A 20,290-nucleotide genomic window follows, 5' to 3' on the forward strand; every position below is an offset into this window, starting at 1 on the left:
GTTTCCATAGAAGCGAGGTAGGCTTATGCCCTCAACTTTGACTTCCTTGCGTGGCGAAGTCAAAACGTCGATTAGTGCTTGTTGCTTCTGCACCATTTCAACCACATACTGGGTTTGACGGTCAGCAGACCATCCGCCAGGATTCAACGAAGTCATGATAGTGTAACTTGAGCGAAAAGCTGATTAAAGTTACGCTACGAATGCAAGCTACTAGCTACTAGAACTAGAGCTACGACGACACTGTCAACAACTACTCGAAACGCGCGCGCTTGATGCTGATGATGCGATCAACGAAGGCACGAACTTTGGTGTCGATGCGGATGACACAGGTGTTCAAGTTGTCGACGGTCTCGTAGAGAAACAGTCCAAACTCAGTCTCGATGACACGGTCAAGGTGAGTCTCGAAAAACGGAAAGAAAACTTCACGGGGGTGATCCGTCAAGCAAGTAACCTCGTACTGCAAACGGGTAGCAGCACGGATGGTGAAAGCGCGTTGAACGGCTTGTTCAATGGTGAGAATGCGACGATGTTGGTGATCTTCTTCCCACTCACGAGCAGTACGCTTAGGCATAGACTGGGAAAATACCCGAAGCTTACGCCAAAGCTTACCAGATACTCGAAAATTACGCGAACAATTCAGGAAACGCTGAAAATCACGCGGATTCTCCAATTCGGAATTACACGGGTGCTGGGGTTTAGGGTAACTACTGATTGGCTGAGCCAAAGTGTAATTGCTCTAAAACAATGCGAAAAAGTACAAAAACTTCACAAATTAACACTTAAACAACGCTACTTAGCGCTAATTCAAGCGTTGGCGCTTGGACTTGGAAATGGCTGTTTTCTGGCTGACACCCTGAATAAGTAGCTCTTCCTCTTGAGCTTCTTCAAGTGCTCTTTGACGCGAGCTCTCCTTAAGTTCACGGTCGAACACAGTAATGAGCGTATACGCACTACTTGTAAACTTAGGATGTGGCAAGCTTCTCGATAAAGTATACGCTCTGATTCGGAGCGAAAACTCCCCTCCTGAGCCTGCAGGTGGTGAGTCAAGCTTGCAAGGCGGTTTACTGCGAGTAACCCTTTAAACGAAGTCGATCTACTGCTTGTAGACTAGGTTTTGGGTTTGGTTTACCTTTTTGGTTGTTCACCTTGGTCATTCAAGGCCAAGTGAAACAAAGGTTTCCGCAATATACTAGGCTTTCGTGCGTGAAGGTGTCTAGTGAAGTGAACAGCGTTAAACTAGTACACTCCTTCGGATAACTAACCGTTAGCGAAAAGCGTAAGGCTAGTTTAGCAAAAATCGACTAGCGAAAAGCGTTGATGTCGACTATGCAAGACTTTTACGGCTAGCGAAAAGCGTTAATGCCGCTAAGTCAGAGTGCACGTAGAGAAGCAGTTAAAGCGAAAAACGATAACCCTAACCCGGAGGTTGTAGCAGTAGTCGAACTGAAGCCGAAGTAGCGAGGCGAGTCGGTTGGAGCTCTTCTGACCACTTGCCCGGCGAAAATTGACCGACTTGTGCTACCAGATGTGAGGCTTGAGCAGTAGGAGACGCAGAGGCCGCGAGGAAGTGTTGACCGCGATGCCGAAAGCGTTGAGGTGGTTGGATGCAAATCACACGAGGCGGTCCCCAGAAAATTGCCGACAATGTGCCGTCACCTCTGTGACCTGGAGTTTGTATCGGATGCTGATTGGTGGATGACTTGGATACGGCGCGGCTGTACCCGTGTGACATGGATGGCGACTGTGGGAGAGAAGTGATTTCTCGGGATGAATCCAGCGTCTGACCGCAGGTGGGCCCAACTGGCTGGAAGTGTGAATCCTGGGAGTGCACGCCCAGAATTTCAGAGAACACTCAGTCCAGCCGCGGACTTTCCCTTACGATGAGTGCCTAAAGTCTGGCGGAAAGTGTCTCTGGAGAATGTATCCCAGAGTACGCCTCATCTTGCTGTGGCTCAGAGTGCCCCAGAGGATCAAATTACCCTGAGAATCAACCCACTACTACCATGATCAAGCGCAGGAGGCCGCTAAACCCACTAAAAGTGTGGCTTTGAGGAGATACACACGAGTCTACACTGCAGCAGACTTGTTACCCAGAGTGCCGCACGGAAACCTAGAGTGCCGCACGATGACCCAGAGTTCATCTCCCTGAGTGCAGGTGACCCAGAGTTCCAAAAATGATTCTCTGGGTTTGGACCATAAATCCAGACTCTCTATACTGAACTTAAGTGTTTCCCGAGCCAACACCCAAGAATCCCCACAGTTCCCCAAGATTCCTCAGAATTCCCAGGATTTCAGAAGATGACCCTGAGTGTCATCTGGTTTTCAGGGATTCGAGTCAGTTCGAAGTCAGTCTGCAATCAAAGTGATGCGTGACCTTGAAGAACCGTTGTGGATGCGCAGACTGGATACTTTCGAGGAGTCGAGAGGGAGTCCTGCACCATACTAAACCAAGTCTAAGGACCCACAATTGGCACTTCCGACGCCGTGCGACAATGGATTCGCAAGCCGATCGCAAGTTTGGACCGCTGAACCCAAGGTATACTCAAGACAAGACATTTGACCCCAAACATAGTAAACAGAAGATATTTGCCCGAAGAAGAGAGAGAGAAAGAGAGAGAAGTAGCTGATAAAAACCAAACAGAGTTCCTTTTACCCTGTACTGCGCAAGTGACTTCGGCCAAGCCTGCCGACGGAAATCCGGAGGACCCGAGACTACGACCGCGGGACGCTAAGGGCACATCAACGGCGAAGGACAGCCGTCTGTGTGGGCTCCATCAAACTCAAGTCCAGTTAGGTGGTGACCAGCGACGGCCTTGAGCTTCCTGGGGTGATCCATCTATTCCATATCCTAGTTGGGTCACTTGCTGTGCTCGTGGTAGCCCATTTCATATTATTCCAGAGGGTATTCTGGGGTGCTAGGTAGTGTGTGAAGGGAAGGTAACTGATAGTGATTGTATTTTCCTCCTTTATTGGAGGTGGTGCGCGTTTGTGTGAGTCTCAGGGGAGCTAGACCCCTGAATTTCAGACTCGAGTGAGCCTAGTGTGTATGTGACCCACCGTCCAAGGGTCCAAAAGAATAAGTGACGGCTAGTTGAAGTGTTTGTATACTCTGTATTTGTTGGTTTTATCGAGCTAGGAGGGCATTTGGCTAAGGTGTCTTCTGAGTTCCATGTCCCAGAGGTGACTGAAATCCTGGACCCTGAATTCGTGATATTCTGGGTTTCGGGGGATCTGATTCTCTGGGTTTGCCTTTTGGTGTGGAGGTGCGTTCTGAAGTAGACGTGCGCTCCCGCACTTCTTCGAGGCTACATTTTCAACCGGTGGAGTGCCGTTCCGTCGAAGACAAACGAGCCGACAGGGATTACACAAGGTACCCACGCCAACCAAGGAGTGTGATTCTCAGGGTTTAAAGCTTTGCGGCTGCGAATCTCTGGGTCTATCTTCTTGCTGTTGACGCTCAAGTCGATTCTCTGGGTCTACCCCTGGGGAACAGTATTGGGCTGCGCTATACGAACCCCCCTGGGCGACAAAGGTATCCTCGGCCTCGCCTCAGCTGGTGCGCGTGCCCGGATTCGATTGTCGAGGATTTCACCGGAATCAAGTGTTGAAGAAGTGTTGAGTGCCCGTCAACTTCAAGCTACCAAGATGCCTGGAGAACGAGGGGCGAAGAAGAGTGGACGCGGTGACGGAGGACGCGATGAGGCGTCACGTCAGTTGCGTCGTGTTCAAGGTATGGAGCCTGAGGAGCACAAGGACCTGGAAACAGTCGTCCGCGACGCTCGGAAGGTGAAGAAGGCTGCTCGCGAGAGCGAGGCAGTGCAAGGTGGGGACGTCGAGGCGTCTGCAGTCCAAGGTCAGCTTGCTGCTGGATCGCAAACTCAGGAGGAAGAAGTTTCCCCTGGGTTCCAAGGTTCGACGGAGGTGAATTCTGGGTCGCGGATTCCTGAAGTCCCAGAAGACCACACACACGAGGGTGGTGCTCAGGCGTCTGAGGGAGGCGCCAATGCGGTTGAGCCCCCGGAGGTGATTGACTTGGTCTCATCTTCGGACGAGTCTGTTGTGGAAGTGAAGTCGGAGCACGTGCGAGCGAAGGAGAAGGCGAAGACTCAGAGTTCCAAGGTGGATTCTGGGTTCGCACCACCTGAACCCAGAGTTTCAGCGCCAAGTTCGCAAGGGGCACCCAGGAAGACGCCTGAAAGCGGCACCCAGGAAGACGCCTGAAAGCGACATCCGGGAAGCTGCTGCGCCTGCTCCGGAATCGGGAGCAGCGACGTTGGACGCCGGGAGTATGGTGCTGTACGTTCGACGTGAAGTTCGACGCTGGGAAGAGGTGAATCCTGGGAAGGTGACGCCGCCAAGTGTCGTTTATGAGTGGCCGACTCCGAAACCGGATGCCAACTCGTACTTCGCGGCCGCGTACGCAACGGGACATGGCGTTTGTCTCTGGAGGATCAAGATGAAGCCTGGATCTCTGAGTTTCACCTCGCCCGGTGGGGCGTCGGAACTGCTCAGGATCTCATGGCGACTACGATTCCCCAGAGTATCATGACCACCCGCGAGTGCGTCGCCATTCTGCAGACTCTGTTTTTCGAAGCCGGATTTGAGTTTGCCAATTTGATCCCTAGCTGGTCTTCGACGCGTGCTTCCAGGATTCCAGAAAGTCTGGTGCGCTCTGTCATGGAGGAAACCCAGAATTTCATCGCCGTGGAACTGGTCGAGTGGAGATTGGTGATAGCTGGTGTGCCTTTCAAAGTAAACTCTGAAGATCACGCCGCACCAAGCGCCCAAGAGCAAGCACCAAGACTGGACTACCACAAGGAAGATGGAGACGGTGATCTATTGATGACGGACTACGATGCGGATCAACTGGGCCGACAGTTTGTCCTGAGATTCAGAGTCACTGGACTCAGGATTTCACGAGCCCACGAGGGCCGAGTGATGGTGAGCCACGATCCAAGCGTACTCAGCATGGACCGCCTCGGCCACAAGTTCCGTCAACGCCATCCGCGCTGTCTACACCGTCGCTGTCCCCTCTTTCAGCGTACAAGTCTTCGACTGGTCCCTCGCTTCAGAATTCCACTCCCCTGAATTCCATGTCCAATGGACGTGATTCTCTGGAGGCGGAAGTCAAGGACGCTACCCCAGGCGCGGTGCCAAGTGTCATCGGTACCTCGCGCGCTTCGGATGAGAGTACTGCCTCGGGCGTTCAAACGTTTTATGGTAGCTCTTCGTCTTCGTCGTTGATGTCGCTTGGCCATCGAGTTGGAGCTCTAGCGCTTGTGGCCCAGAGTACCGGTGGCTTTGCAGCTGCCGGTGATCTTGGATTTCAGGTCACCCTGACAGTCATCCCGTCGCGTATTGTGTCAGTCGACCAAGATGACGTTGAGATGGCATCGTCGGTGCACTCCGACGCAGAGATCGCACCCAGGAAGGCCGGTCTCCCCAGGATTTCAGCCACGACTTCCGAGCCGAAACTCAGTGTTTCTGCCCGATTGCTGGATTTGGTGGTCCAAGGGATGTCAGCGCCGATGAGCGGAGTCAACACCAGAGCTCTAAGAGCGAGGTGCGCTCTCGACGCTTGACGAAATCCAGAAAATCATCTGCGTCCAGCCGCTCGAGTGGATCCAGGAATCTTGGGTCAGTTCCGTGTCCGCGAGGTCTGGGCCCGACCAAATCGAGCTGAACGTCTTGCGACAACAGCAGGAGTGGCAGGCCCGCATGGAACAGGAGCAACGCGAGTTTCTCGCCAGAGAACGCCTGGATGCCTTGGAGCGCGAGCGCCTCAGGGAACACGTGACCTGGACACGCGTCGCCAGATCCAGGAACTTACGGATCGCTTGGTCCACGCTGAGATCGCCCGAGGAGAAGCGGAACGGCGTGCGCAGGACTTGGAGGCTCGCCAGACCCAGAGTTCCACTGAAACTCAGGGGATGACCCAGAGTATCACGGAAGCTAGCGTGAGCGCCTGGATGCCGCCTACGCCAAGCGCTGGCAACAGCACGAAGCCGAAGCCGACTCGGAGCGCGCGCGCTGGGTTTCCGAGACGTACGCCGGTTGGAAGGAACAAATGTCAACTATGGATCAGAAGGTCCAAGAACTTGAGGCGGAGAAAGAGCGAGAGCGGGAGTCTTCCGAGAATATCCAGCGTTTCCACGCCGGCCAAGTGCGCGACCTTCGTGCAACATTGGCCCAAGTTCAAGCGCGTCGCGCAACCGTCGCCCCTGATTTGGCAACAAATGTGAGGTCGTCAGTGGCTCAGAACCCTGAAGTTGCAACCCGACCCAAGAATCCAGTGGCGTAATCAACGGAAACGCATGTGTCACAGGCCAGAGACGGGAGACAGCTGATTCGAAGAACACTTCCGAAGTCACCGCCTCCCAGCTAAGAGCGACCCTCGCGCAGACTTCCGCCGACACTTCCGGCAGAATCGCGCGCGTCAAGCGGGGACATGGCGCTACGGAGACCAAGGTGACGCAGGATGTCAAGTTCGAGCCTGTGTCTCTGGGGAAGACGTCGGATCCCAGGAGAACAGCGACCTCTAAGGCCTCGCAGGACTCTAAAACAGACTCCAAGCGCTCTGCACCCAAGAAACACCAGCAGAAGAAGAAGAAGCGTCAGGATGTCAATCCACCCTCGGACTCAGACCCAAGCTCCGATTCCAGCAATGATGACTCGTCCTCTGAGAGTTCGAATGACAGTTCGGACGGGAACCCTGGGGTTAACCTGACGACGGCCTCTACGGCTCAAGCTGGTACTACGCTCCTGACGTTCAGGCCGTACATCAACTCGAATACTCTGGGTGAGTTCGATACTAAGGCGTCACTCAGGGAACGCGTGCATTGGTGGGAGCGTTTTGCGAACATGACGGCTCAGGGAGGTTGGTCTACGAATATGCGAATTCAGGAACTCAAGTTGAAACTCTCGGGAGCTGCGCGTGACTGGTTCAACCAGTTGCCCAAACACACTCAGCGTGACTGGAAGGAGTTGGCGTCTACATTCAGGAAGAAGTAATGGAAAGCGCGCTCGTCGTACTCTGAACGTTACTTCACGATGGAGATGAAGAACTCAGAGAGCGCCCTGGATTTCTTTTATCGTCTGAATTCCGCCGCTGGCAAGGCTGACATTGACTTTCGCAAGTCTTCGAAGCGCCTGGAGAAACATATCCGGAGGTTCATCACGAAACTCAGGGACACGCGCCTCAAGACGTCGCTGCAGGGCCAGAGATTCAGGAGTATCGCTATCTAGAGTACGCTCTGGAACAGGACGAAGATGTCTGGAGCCGCAGCGACCATGATGCTCCGCCACCCAGAGTTCGTGACTTTCGTGCCGACAACATTCCTCAGGGACGTTTCAAGCCGAAGCGACAAGGACGTGCGTATGTGACTAGGGGCGATGTCTCTGACTCTGAGTCAGACGAAGACCCTGAAATTCACGCGCGTTTCCAGGAAATCACGGACGAACCCAGAGTTTCAGCCCGAAGTGTGAGCGCGAATTCAGGGTCAACTCGTGAGATCTCTGGAGAAGAAGCTTCTACGCCTAGCGCTGGGAGTCTGGCGAGTATGATGGGTGCCGAGTGGACTCAGACGCTGACGAACGAGGTCTATCGCGTGATGGATAACATGGGATGGCGTCCACCGAACGCCCAACCAGGACCGAACGCGAACTCTGGATTCCGTTCCCCTCGCCGCGAAAACCCGAATTGGGACAAGTTCTGCGAGAAGTGCGGCAAGTGGGGGCACCCAGAGGAAAACTGCTGGAAAGAAGTGAAGTGTGATCGCTGCCTGGAAGTGGGTCATCCGACTCACTTGTGTCGCGCGCAACCGTGCGAGAACTGTGGCAAACGGCATCTCGGGAAACCGTGTGAAGACTGGAAGACACTGGAAGCTGTGAAGAAACTCGCCCGCCAAGGTGCACTGAAGGACATGCCGAGCCAAATCCTGGATAAACTCCTGGATGGCGAAGCAAACTCTGGGAGGCCGTCAAACCAATAAGCCCGCTGGGTGGGGACCCAGTACGCGCCGGGCTGAAGAAGGCCCCAGAGTTATGTGTTCTAGTGTATGTAGGCCCGGAGCTGAGAACAAGAACCCAAGATAACCAACAATGCATGACTACTTTGACTCAGGATTTCATGACTTCCCCTGAAAATCAGCATCCTGAACAAGCGAACTCTGGGTCGGTGAATTCTGAAGAATTGTGGAGTACAAGCTGAACCCTGGAGAGCGCTACGGATGGTGGGAAAACAATGATCCTGACCCAAAGAAACGTGATGTGGCGATGGTGCATGGCGCTGTGAACGACTGCCGGACGAGAGTTCTCCTGGATACCGGTGCGACTGTGAATATTGTGAGCTTCGACTTAGCGCGTAAGCTCGGACTCACACTCAAGTCGCACAAGCAAACCAAGGTGTCTGGCATGGGAGGCGTTCCGACGTACATCGGTGCCAGTGCTCAGGTGAAGATTACTCTCGGTTCGAGGGTGATATATCTCCTGGATATCTGGATTGCTAACATCGGCGAAGGGATCGAAGTTCTTCTGGGTATGAGTTTCATGTTTGCAGCTAGAGTGAGGATCAGTGTTCGCGAAGGTCTCGTGACACTTCCGGATGAAGAGGCGATCATGATGTGTGGATGGACTCCATAGGATCGCCTGGGTGTCGACATGCCTGTGGAAACCACAGGTAGTTGGTACCTGGCCCCTGGGGAATCCAAGGTGGTGAAGATCTCGTATGGACCGACGAACCCACAGCGTGAGGTTGTGTGGGCAGGACGAGGTGACCGCTGGGTAACGCACCTGATTTACGCTGCGAGATCCTGGCCGGTCGCCGTGAAGGTGGTCAACATCTCGGACAAGGACGTCTGGATTCACAACAGAACGCCAGTCGCCCGAATTGTGGAGTACGGCTTCTTCCCACGTGCTGGACGCTTTGTGGGCCCTGGTTCGTTTGCGTATCGGGAGTGGCAGACGCTTATTCTGGAGAGTGTTCAGTCGCGTGAGGGCAGACTTCGGGCGGAACGCCTGGCTGCGCTTGAGCCATCCTGTGTCGAGACCCCAGAGTATCAGTGGCCTACGAAGATTCTGCCGCGACCTGCAAAGGGCCCCGACATGGCACTGCTTGCCTCGATTCTCAGGAAACCGAAGCCTCGTCGCGTGCGCTTCGCTGAAGACGCTGCAACTCAGACTGAAGGAGTGCCTCCTGAAGACCCTCCTGAACTCCGAGACGTTGCTGTTGATACGAGTGACTTGGGTGACGTTCTGAAGGAGGCGGTGACCGATGTTGCCTCGCAGACTGTCGGAACCCCAGAGGGCATGAGTCCTGAAGGTGATACGGCCGCTGAAACCCTGAGTTTACAGGTTGAAGTTGGCAGTGATTATCAGGGTCAGTGGTGCGACGAAGGTGATTCTCTGGGATTCGATGTGGATGACGACGATTCTCAGGGTGCTGTTGAAGATTACTGGGATCCCGATCTCAGGGACGCCGGGAACTCCGTTGGAGAAGCTGAAGCAGGAATATGAGCGCTGCATGCGGCTTTCGACAGAGGACCTCGGCTACGAGCCTGCGGTCTACATACGTGAAGGAAGTGAGTTGCTCTCTTAGTTGCGTGACCAGTTGGTTATGCTTCCTGAGATGCGTGACTTGACCCCTGAGGGCAAGATCGAGGAGGCAGATGTTGGAGTCCCTGGGAAAACGACGCCCGAGATGGAAGACCAAGTGAGGCAATTCTGGAATATCATCGGAAGATCTTCTTGGGAGACGGCAATGCAGCTCCCCCGCCTGCCCGTGGAGTGGTTTGTGACCTGGATGTAGGCGACGCTAAACCTGTTGCCCAGCGTCCAAGGTCCATTGCACCACACCTGTGGACTAAGGTGTATGAACTTCTGAAGAAGCTTCTGGAGAACGGGCTGATCGAGACTTCTACGTCCCCCTGGGCATCTCCAATCGTGATCGTCCTCAAGAAGAATGGCGTCGACATCCGGATGTGCATCGACTATCGCGTGGTGAATGGCTTTATCAAGCTCTCACACTATCCGCTGCCGCTTATTGATGATCTTTTGATTGGTTTTGAGTCGGCGATGTGGTTTATGAGCTTGGACATGGCGAGTGGTTTCTGGGCTATCAAGATGACCGAGAGAGCCAAGTTGATCTCTGCGTTCGTCTGTCCCTCTGGGCACTACCAGCGGGTCAGAATGCCGTTTGGCCTCAAGAACGCGCCGCTGATCTACCAGGCAGTTCTCAATAACTGTCTGTGGGGATTTCTGCGGCTTTCCCCTGAGGAAGAAGCTGAGGTCGACCAAGATGTCTTGGAATTTTTGGGGTTGAACTCTGGGGAACCCAGAGTTTCAGGTGAAAATGCACCGCGACTTTCAGTGTTGACGGATGAGATGACTGTTTTTCAGCGTAACATCCCGGCTCCCTCTCAGATGGGCCCTGTCCTGGGTCGAAGCTCGTATATCGACGACATCGCCCACGGTGCGCCTACGTGGGAGCAGCTGTGCCAGGATCTGAACGCGCTGCTCTTCCGACTACGTTTCTGGAATATCTCTGTGAGTCTTCCCAAGAGCGAATTCGGGAAGTTGTCCATTCCGTACCTCTCTCACGAGATTAGTACTGAGGGCATCCGAGCGACCCCTAAAATCGCGAAGGGGGTCCAAGACTTGCCGTTCCCGACGACACTGAAAGGCGTCCAGAGTTTCATGGGGAGTCTGAATTACTACAACAAGTTCATTGAAGATCTGCCCGTGATCGCGGCCGTCCTGTACGAGCTGACTGAGGAACAAGTGAAATCCAGGAGAGACCTGTCGAGAGCCCAGGAAGCCTTTGAAATCCTGAAGCACAAGATTGTTTCGACTCCGTTACTCAGACATCCTGATCGTTCAAGGCCCTTCGTGATTATTCCCCACGCGAACCCGTGGGCAGCATCCGCTGTGTTGGGTCAGGAGTACGACGGGATTGTGCACCCGGTTCGATTCACAGGTCGCGTCCTGAATGACGCTGAGCTGCGGTATCACATTGCGGAAAAGGAGGTGATTGCTATCCTGAGAGTCATGGAGGTGTTTCGCACTTTGGTTGAAGCATTACGCTCACGAAGATTTTCAGGGTGGGCACCAGGGGATCACGAGGACGTACGAGAAGCTGCGCTCTGAGTTCTACTGGCACGACATGTACGCTGATGTTGAAGTTTTCGTCAAAGAGTGTGTGGATTGCGCCAGCGGCAAGGGGCGCCCTCAGAATCCAGGGCCTTCCCCTGGGAACATCGAACCGAGGCGCCCTTTTGAAGTTGTGTCTATGGATTTCGCGACACACTTGCCTAAGTCGGACCGTGGGAACACGTTCCTGCTGCTTTTTCAGGATGCGTTCTCAGGATTCGTCATGTGTAAACCCATGAGTTCCACCACGGCGCAAGATGTCGCTGAAGTGTACGAAGAGCAGGTCTTCAGGAGATTCGGTGCGAGCTCGATGCTGAGGCACGACCAAGACCCAAGGTTCATGACTGAGGTGTTCACGCGCTTCCGTGAACTTTTGGGTAGCAAGCAGCGAGCCACTCTGGCGTATCGCCCCCAGGCGAACGGACAACAGGAGCGGTCGGTGCAGACTGTCGTGCGCAGCATTCGAGCGTACATTGCTGAGGCGGACCAGAGTGACTGGGACGACCATGCTGAGCGCCTGATGTTTGCCCTGAATACATCGTTCGATGCCACTCGCCTGGGCACTCCGTTTTATCTGGTGCACGGCTGGGACACACACGGCACGGTGTCTGCAATGTTAGGACCCAGGCCCTCGAGTATCCAGGAGCGCACTGCGTACGAGTGGCGCAGGAAGCTACAGCGTGACTATAGTTATGCACAAGCTTGCGCAGAGGATCTTCAGAAGAAGGCCAAGCGCGCGCGCTCTGCCGAACAAACCAGGAAGTGGAGAGAGCTGTCCGAACGACTGATGGCAGGATTCGCAGCCGGTGATGCTGTGTGGCTGTATATACCCAAAGTGCAGCCCAGGCTGAGCCGCAAACTGGCTCACATGTGGCATGGCCCCTTCAGAATTCAGGAAATCCATGACAACTTCCGCGTGAAACTCAGGGTCGAGAACACAGGATATCGCGTGAATCCCTGGGTACACGTGAGCCGTTTGAAACCCAGAGCACTATTCCCGAAGCGGCCCACTGTGGAGATCGACGTGGACGAGGATGATGACTTTGATGCGGCGCTGTTGCCTGAAGACAGTTGGGAGCCCGACGCTGCGAACGATGAGTACGAAGTTGAGCGAATCCTGGATTTGCGATGGATTAAGCGGGCTCGGACAGCGAGACGAATTCGTGAGTACCTTGTGAAGTGGAAGGGGTATGATGAGACCGAGTGGCTGCCTGTGTCGAAGCTCAACTGTGGTGCCCTGCTCTACGAATTCAATCAAGGCGCAAGAGCGCGGGCCCGTTTCCAGGCCATGCAGGCTGGAGATGATCACCCAGGAGTCTAGCACTATGGGGTGGCAATGACCCAGAGTTACACGTGATATTCAGGGGAAACTCTGGGTGACACTGTGAAACTCTGGGGAAAATCGACAGAATGTGTGAATATTGGAGACGGAAAACGTGAATGTGATTTGACTTGATTTGATTATGGAGAAGGTGATGCTGCTGAGGCGTTGGCAGTGTGTGAGAAGGAAGGTGAAGGCGAACGACGTGGACATAGGACACCGATCCCAGCGTCGGCGCCACAGACTTCCTTCAACCCCTGAAGATCCTCGTCGGAGAGCTCCTCAAAGCCGACCAACGTGGTCGCGCCGCCGTAGCCTTCCATGGCGAACGCGCCCGCGCGAATGTCGTTCACGATCCCTGGGATCCCCACGAGATACGCGTTGGTCTTGAGATTCGGCGGAGCCGGCAGTTTCCAGTGCGGGGGGGCGTTCAGGGGCCAGGAATTCAGGGGGATCGACCTCCTCCTGCCGAAGCATGCCTGCGAAAATGAGTCCCCTGACTTCCTCTAGCGTCGCGTGTCGTGGTAACTTGAACTCAGGGGCGCCCTCCATGTCCACGTCCGGAGCCACGCCGCCTGCGTCTGGAGCATTGGACTCTGAGTTCGCGTCACCAGTTTCCTGGGTTGCAGCGTCAGTCGAGGCGTTGCCATCGGCCTCGCGCATGTCCGCGTCGGAGGTCTTGCCGGTGGCGCTGGAGAAGGAGACGCGCTTGGTCACGCCCGTCTTTGTGCTGCCCGTCGAAGTGTCGCCGGACGCTGAGTTACCCGCCTGGCCGCTGCCGCCGCCTGCTGGTGCGGTGCTCGCAGGGGCGTCGCCGGTGCGCTGCTGTGTCGGAGGTGGCGCGCTGCCGGGGGGCACCGTGCCTTGAGCTGGCGCCGTCGCTTGCTTGCCGTCCGAAGTCGCGCTCTCCGCCATGTTGACGATCTGCGAAATGGCGATGTGGCCGCGCATTGCCCGTTGGAGTTTTTGCGTTTGAGAGGAGAACCTTGAAGATAGGTCCTGACCAACCGTTGGGGAGACAGGGTGCCGCCAAAGTGAGTGAAACCCTGGGAGTCGACAGAGTGCAACGGCCGTATCGAAGTCGACGGTGGATGGACCTGTGTGTTTTTGTGGCCTGGCCATGGTTCACCAGTTCGGAGCGATTTCCTCTTTGATGGACCGTGAAAGTTAATTTAAATCGTTAAGGCCCTGTGGCCGACCGTCTGGGCAGTGCCCAAGGCGGTGCTAGAGTAAATCAACCTGATTGGTCAATCCACTTCAAGTTGAAGTGAATTGACGTGCGTCATACAAACGTCAATGTAGTTGATAGAGATAATGCACCATGTGCATGTTTTTTCCTTGTCATGAGTGAAGTTTTTTCCTTGTCATGAGTGAAGGTGCCTAAGCTAGACTAATGCTTACGCCCTAGCCTTGCACTTGAACGGGGCGGGCCGACGACGTGCTCGTCACGTCTCGATCATTACAGTATCAGCAGTAACCTTCGACCAGGCGTCCTCACACCACATCAAAGCGGTAAGAACGTCAACCTTATAAGGCTCATCTACTCCTTCTCCTATTTGGTCGAGCGCATACAACATTTTCTCCAATAATACATACCTCTTGATACAGTGGATAATACCTTGGTTGGTAGGTCGAGGCTTTGCTCGCAAATGAGGAAGTGAACGCTTTTAAAGGAAATCAAAGTGGCGAAAGCGCGCCAATATTCAAATTACTGCTGAATACGACGTCACGAGATTAATTGATTTTTAGCTCAGTACCTTTGCTCATCACCATCTCGTCACCTCGTAAGCCCAGAATTATAAATTATACAAGGGTATTAGCTGTAGACCCGTCCGGTATTCACGCACATTACTGTATAGGTTTGTGTGATACACATGAGATGCTGTGCCACATTAAATTCGATTTACATATATGGGTTTGTGGACATAACCCTAGATCATGTGGCATACACCAGTCTCGAATTTGACACGCAATCATTTCGGCGATTTCTCCAAGAGCATAGATGAGCGTGAGGTGGTCAATGTCAGTTGGCAAATTGACCGCGGGTCCGCAACCCACCTACCCATGTCGGTCACCACAGAAATCCCAAGCGCTCCGACCACCGCCTTGGCCGTGACGCTCTGCGTGCTGGCACTCACGCCCAAGATCATGTCGGTACTTGCCAGTGCGCACTTCAAGCTCACCGCGGAGCGACCAAAGCTCGTGTTCAAGTCTACGCCCAAGAACGAGCGGTTGCTGGCCAACTGCGTGCACCTCGTCAAGAAGAAGTTCTACCCGCTGTGGTATCTGTTCAACGGCCACTTGCAGACGCTGCAGTTGTCCTGGGCAAATGAGATGGAGCCCACGCCCGCCATCGCCTACGAGCGCCAGTTGCTGGATATGCCCGACGGCGGAGTAGTGTCCTTGGATTGGGCGCTATTGCCGTCGACTACCACGAAGGATACCAAGGAATCGCTGGAGGAGCGCGTTGACAGCAACAAGAAGACCGTGCTGATTCTACCAGGTCTGACGGGTGGCAGCGGCGAACATTACATTCGCAGCGCCGTCGAGCGACTGAACGCCTTGGGCTGGCAGTGCGTGGTGTTAAACTCGCGAGGATGCCAGAACACTCCGCTCCGGACCCCGCGTTTGTTCTGCATCGCGTATACGGACGACTTGCGCTACGTGGCTCGATACCTCGCGGACAAGTACAACTTCGCCGACGAGGCTTTCGTCGGACTGGGGTTCTCCATGGGCTCGAACGTGCTGGTGAAGTATCTGGGCGAAGACGGGGATCAGGCGCGACTGACTGCAGCGATCTCAGTCGGGAACCCGTTCAACATGCCCAAGTGCTCGGAGAACATTGAGGGGCCGCTCTTCAACCGCCTGACGTACAGCCGCGTGCTGAGCGCAGGACTGCGCGACCTCTTCTTTAACCGCAGCAACGCACATGAGGTGTTCCGCGACTATCCGGGCATCGATGTGGAGGCGCTCAAGAAGGTCACGAAGGTGTCGGAGTTTGACGAGCTGTTCACGATCAAGCACTTCAACTATAAGAGCGTGGACGAGTTCTACCAGGACGGGTCGTGCGTCACGCGGCTGCCCAAGGTCACGGTGCCTCTGCTGTGCCTTAATGCCGAGGATGATCCCATCAGCGTGGCCACCTCGCTGCCAACGAAGGAGGAGGTCGAGGCTAACGAGAACATTATCCTTTGCACGACCAAGAGCGGCGGTCACCTCGCATTCTACGAGGGAAACTACGACGAAGGCGAAGAGGAGAACGTTAAGGCCCAGGAAACCAAGCCCAAGCTGCGCCCATGGTCCGTCAAAGTCATCGGTGAGTTTGCGGAGAGCGTTCTCCAGTGCAAGCAGGTGGAGAAAGCCCTATCGTAAGTATTTGGAGCTTATAGAGTGCTTCGAGGCGCACCGTTTCAAATCTAGTTTATATTGACCTACTACACGGTCGAGATGATGGAGGGCAAGGTACACGGTCACTATAGCATTGATTGATGAGGCTTCCAGTGGGGGACTCACGTGAAGTTTTACGTGTGCAATGCATAGATCCAGTGGCTCCGTGACTTGGGTCTCAGTCACGACAAGATCAACGTCGTCATTAAGCGCCACTCCAATAGGTAAACATTGACAGCTCGTTCGAATTGGTTACATCGATTGCGTTCAGTTTAAATGCAAGTTTTCTTCACACGGTTACGGTATCACGCCAGTGACTTTCGTCGAAAAACTCAGGGCATCTCCCCGCTACGATACCATAAACTCTCGATCAAAAGCCGACGTACCGATCTGAATAAATATGCTTTGACACAATAGCCTAAGAATAACTAGCTATAAAGACTCATGATATCTAGATACGCAAAAAGGGACTTGCTCAAGTGAAACGCAGTTCGTGTGTAAACGGCATGAAGTTGGAGCAAACCTGCTTCGATCGGGGAAATTAGTGTTTTGACGGTATGGTCCAGGTTGGAAACAAGTCTGCTTCGATCGGGGAGGTTCGTGCGCAGGTTTGGCAAAGTCGCCGAATCGGCAGAGCGTCGACAATGAAGTCAAGTGGTAGTGATTGATGCGCTTCTTGTCGGCGCGCGTCAATCGCTGCCGAGCCTGAACCACATCCGATGCGGTATCGCCTTCAGGCAGAACACAGTTGCGCGAGTTTGGGCGGCGATTCTGGACAAGCAAATCGGAAAGCCATACCAACTGCGTTAGACTCGAAACGTAAATTGGGAAGTAGTAGTTCCAACCATTTCGTGGGGTTCACGATATCTACCTATTGTAGATGGATAATTTCAAGATATCTAGAACTAATTCTATCTAGAATTTCAATAATAATAAAAAATAAAATAAACAGACTCCAACACAAATTGAATTATTTCAACCAAACGAGTTACTATACTACAACTACCGAACCAAGCTTCGGAAACAAATTCACAATCCGGCGCAAGACGAAGAAAAAAAAATCACGAAAAACCAGCTTCAAAAAGAAGAAAGCATTGCGTTCCGAGTGTAAATTCTACGCCACTGCGCCAAAGCAGAAACTTGGTCGATCCAATACACCAGGTGGCGCATGTTGTCGCGAGTTGGTGCAGTTCCCCTACCGAAGATATCTCAATGAAATCCTCGGCTGCATGCAGAACCTCCACCATGTACTAGCCAGCTCGAGGTTTGTCGGGTTCTTTGCTGCCGGTTGAATCCCATTCTTGCGAGAGATGTCCGCCATGTTCATTCCGCTCCGTCGAGCAAGAAATGCGACTTACTTGCAAGTTAAAAAAGGAAATATAAAAGTAGCAATATAGCTATGCAATAAATGTAGCTGTATTATTGTTTATTTGAAAATTATGGATATATCATCCACATCTTCTTTGTGCGACGCGCGGCCTTGCATCAAGGCAAAGCGCCAATTTAGGAGAGAGTGCTCAGTTTAAGAGAGACCTTTTCAGCCAGTAATAGTGCAGTATTCTTTAATCAAAGCGCTATGATTGGTCAATAACCTTTTATGAACAGAGACGCCAGCATTTGCATACAAACTTCAAGCTTAAATCTCTCTTAAACTGGAGCACCTGCTATCCGAGACGTCTTCATAACTTGCTTGGTTTTGTGTTGCCTTCACAACGTTTTTGATCAGTTGTAGATTCATAAATAGTCGAAACCGTCCTCTTTCTGCTGGTGCCAAAACCATCGTTATGCGCCAAAAAATGACGCCGGGGCGACAAAACAAAATTGACACTCCGAAATCTCTCTTAAGCTGGCGCTTTGCCTTACGAGCAGGTAAGAAAAAGTAGGCAATTTAAGCGGTTTTCATTTAACGTATAATACCGAATAGTATGTCCTAAGGTATTAGAGTCCCCTGCGAATAGAGCGCCCTATGGTGAGGGCATACTATAACAATAGAGTGCCATCAAATAGAGTGCCATTTATTAGAGCGCCGTTCCGAATAGGCTGCCGTCGAACTGACAGACTGTACATACACGTTGATATTATACATGTTGAATGCGTTGGGTAGCTACTTACCGCGCTCAACTGCGATGCCATTCCGGCATTGATCGCGCTGCAAGACGACATCGTGCCAGTTTTGCTTTTTCAGGAGCACAGACAATCAACCATACGACTCGACATCAAAATGCAATCTTTTGAGTGGATTGCCAGCGCAAAACTGGTTAATAATCGGAAGTGTAGAGTAGTAGGAGAACCTGCACCCCGATTGCATGACCGAATTCGATGGGTTTGCGTTTCGGCCCTCCTCAAGAATAGTATGCCGCATACTAATGGTATTATACGTTATAGATTTTTAAATGCCTGGTCCTTTTCGCTATGTGCTCCACACAACAGTAGTGTGCGCCACAAGAACAACTCCAAGTTGAAGTTTGGGTCATCAGATCTTCGCAGCTCACTCACTCACTCACTTGCTAATCCACCACCAAGAAGCCGTCAAAGCCTACACCCCTACACCCCCACACGCCCGATGTCCGCGTCCCCCACCAAGAAGCAGAAGGTGGCCGGCCCCTTGACGGCGCACAACCTGATCGACGGCGCGTTCGTGCCGCCCTCGGGGGGCGACTACCTCAACGTCATCAGCCCCAGCAGCAGCCAAGTGATCGGCAAGTGCGCGCTGTCCACGGCCGCGGACGTGCAGCTGGCGGTGGCCAAGGGCCAAGAGGCCTTCAAGCAGTGGCGCCAGACGACCGTCAAGGCGCGCGCGGCCATCATGCTCAAGTTCCACGCGCTCATGGTGCAGCACCAAGGTGGGAGATAGTTAGAGGGCCCTGAGAACAAATTAGAGGGGTGTTTCATTAACATTGGGGTGTATTTGGGGGGTGGCAGACGAGCTGGCGGACATTGTGGTGCAGGAGAACGGCAAGAACCGCACGGAGGCGCTCGCCAGCGTGCTCAAGGGCAACGAGACGGTGGAGTACGCCTGCAGTCTGCCGCAGCTGGTGCAGGGCCGCACGCTGCAGGTGTCGCGCGGCATCTCGTGCCAAGAGGTGCGCGATCCGCTGGGCGTCGTGGCCTGCGTCGTGCCCTTCAACTTCCCCATTATGGTGCCGATGTGGACGGTCCCCATCGCGTTGACCATGGGCAACTGCGTCATCCTGAAGCCGTCGGAGAAGGTGGGCGCTGAGATCTTTGTGTTGTTATTTTAATATGAGACGGTTGAGCTGATTCTTGCGTTAATCGTAGGTTCCTCTGACTATGGCGCGCGTGGCGGAGCTGCTGCTGGAAGCTGGTGTCCCCAAGGGCGTCTTCCAGGTGAGTTTAGTTGTGTGTGTCCAATGCTGGAACTATTGCTGATGGTTTGGATGGTTGTGACTATGGTTTTAGATCATCAACGGAACGGTGGACCCTGTCAACAGCTTGTGCGACCACCCTGGCGTTGCCGCTGTCACGTTCGTTGGCTCGAGTCGCGTGGCGCAGCTCGTTGCTCGTCGATGCCGCGCTCTGGACAAGCGTGTGCTCGCTCTGGGTGGCGCAAAGAACCACTTGGTGGCTCTTCCGGACGCAGATATTGATGTCGCCTCCAAGGATATTGTTGCGTCGTACGCTGGTTGTGCGGGACAGCGCTGCATGGCTGCTTCTGTGCTTTTGCTCGTGGGGGATTGCAATGCGCTGCTCGACATGATCGTTGAGAAGTCGAAGGAGCTGGCTCGCGGAACTGAGGCTGGGCAGGTTGGTGCGCTTATTGATGGAGGCTCGAAGACGCGCGTGCTCAAGTACATCAACGAGGCCGAGGCTGCTGGTGCCAAAGTTCTGGTGGATGGTCGGTCGTGGGCCGAGGAGACGAACGGATTCTGGGTGGGACCTACGGTGCTGCTCCACGCAAGCCCGAACGACGCTGCCATGAAGGACGAGATCTTCGGTCCTGTGCTTTCGGTGTATCGTGTGAGCTCTTTCGACGAGGCTCTTCAGATCGAAAACGGAAACGACTACGGCAATGCAGCCGCGATCTACACGTCGAACGGGGCCTATGCTGAATATTTCCAGTCGCGCTTCCGCGCCGGCATGATTGGGGTCAACATCGGCATTCCCGTGCCACGTGAGCCGTTCAGCTTCGGCGGTATGTACGGCACCAAGAGCAAATACGGCGACATGGACATCACGGGCGATGGCTGCGTTGAGTTTTTCTCCACGCGCCGCAAGATCACGACCAAATGGAGCACGGTGATCCACTCGGGCGACGCGGCCAACTTCAGTGGCCAGATGTGAGCAATTGAGAGCTCTTACGACGAACGATTTTTCTTGTGCAAGATGAGTTTGGCCAAGTGTACAACCCCGCTTGATCGAGCCACAGAAAGAAAAAGCTTACAGATTCCAGTTCTTCGTCGGTATGAGTGTTTTGTT

The 20,290-nt window shown here is 53.7% G+C and overlaps 5 protein-coding genes across 5 annotated transcripts; 3 read left to right on the forward strand and 2 right to left on the reverse strand.

Moving 5' to 3' along the window:
• Window positions 1-3,645: 3,645 nt before the first annotated feature.
• On the forward strand, window positions 3,646-7,011 carry PHYSODRAFT_333032 (hypothetical protein; the record flags this gene model as incomplete). Its single annotated transcript, XM_009530144.1, has 7 exons — window positions 3,646-4,130; window positions 4,210-4,435; window positions 4,513-4,993; window positions 5,041-5,537; window positions 5,593-5,877; window positions 5,957-6,238; window positions 6,331-7,011. The coding sequence occupies 7 exons, from the start codon at window positions 3,646-3,648 to the stop codon at window positions 7,009-7,011; spliced, it is 2,937 nt and encodes a 978-aa protein (XP_009528439.1).
• A 5,595-nt stretch (window positions 7,012-12,606) lies between these two features.
• PHYSODRAFT_333034 (hypothetical protein) lies at window positions 12,607-13,417 on the reverse strand (the record flags this gene model as incomplete). Its single annotated transcript, XM_009530145.1, has 2 exons — window positions 12,607-12,852; window positions 12,926-13,417. 2 exons carry the CDS (start codon window positions 13,415-13,417, stop codon window positions 12,607-12,609), a joined length of 738 nt encoding a protein of 245 aa, XP_009528440.1.
• Window positions 13,418-13,911: 494 nt separating this feature from the next.
• Window positions 13,912-14,121, reverse strand: PHYSODRAFT_508269 (hypothetical protein; the record flags this gene model as incomplete). Its single annotated transcript, XM_009530146.1, has 1 exon — window positions 13,912-14,121. A coding segment is annotated over one exon (210 nt), but the record flags the coding sequence as incomplete, so codon positions are not given.
• Window positions 14,122-14,614: 493 nt separating this feature from the next.
• On the forward strand, window positions 14,615-15,838 carry PHYSODRAFT_506807 (hypothetical protein; the record flags this gene model as incomplete). The annotated part of the gene is made up of 1 exon (XM_009530147.1): window positions 14,615-15,838. The coding sequence occupies one exon, from the start codon at window positions 14,615-14,617 to the stop codon at window positions 15,836-15,838; it is 1,224 nt and encodes a 407-aa protein (XP_009528442.1).
• A 2,578-nt stretch (window positions 15,839-18,416) lies between these two features.
• PHYSODRAFT_508543 (hypothetical protein) lies at window positions 18,417-20,155 on the forward strand (the record flags this gene model as incomplete). The annotated part of the gene is made up of 4 exons (XM_009530148.1): window positions 18,417-18,696; window positions 18,776-19,062; window positions 19,133-19,192; window positions 19,274-20,155. 4 exons carry the CDS (start codon window positions 18,417-18,419, stop codon window positions 20,153-20,155), a joined length of 1,509 nt encoding a protein of 502 aa, XP_009528443.1.
• Between the last annotated feature and the right edge of the window lie 135 nt (window positions 20,156-20,290).

The sequence above is a fragment of the Phytophthora sojae genome, assembly GCF_000149755.1.
Source record: "Phytophthora sojae unplaced genomic scaffold PHYSOscaffold_5, whole genome shotgun sequence".
Classification (NCBI taxonomy): domain Eukaryota; phylum Oomycota; class Peronosporomycetes; order Peronosporales; family Peronosporaceae; genus Phytophthora; species Phytophthora sojae.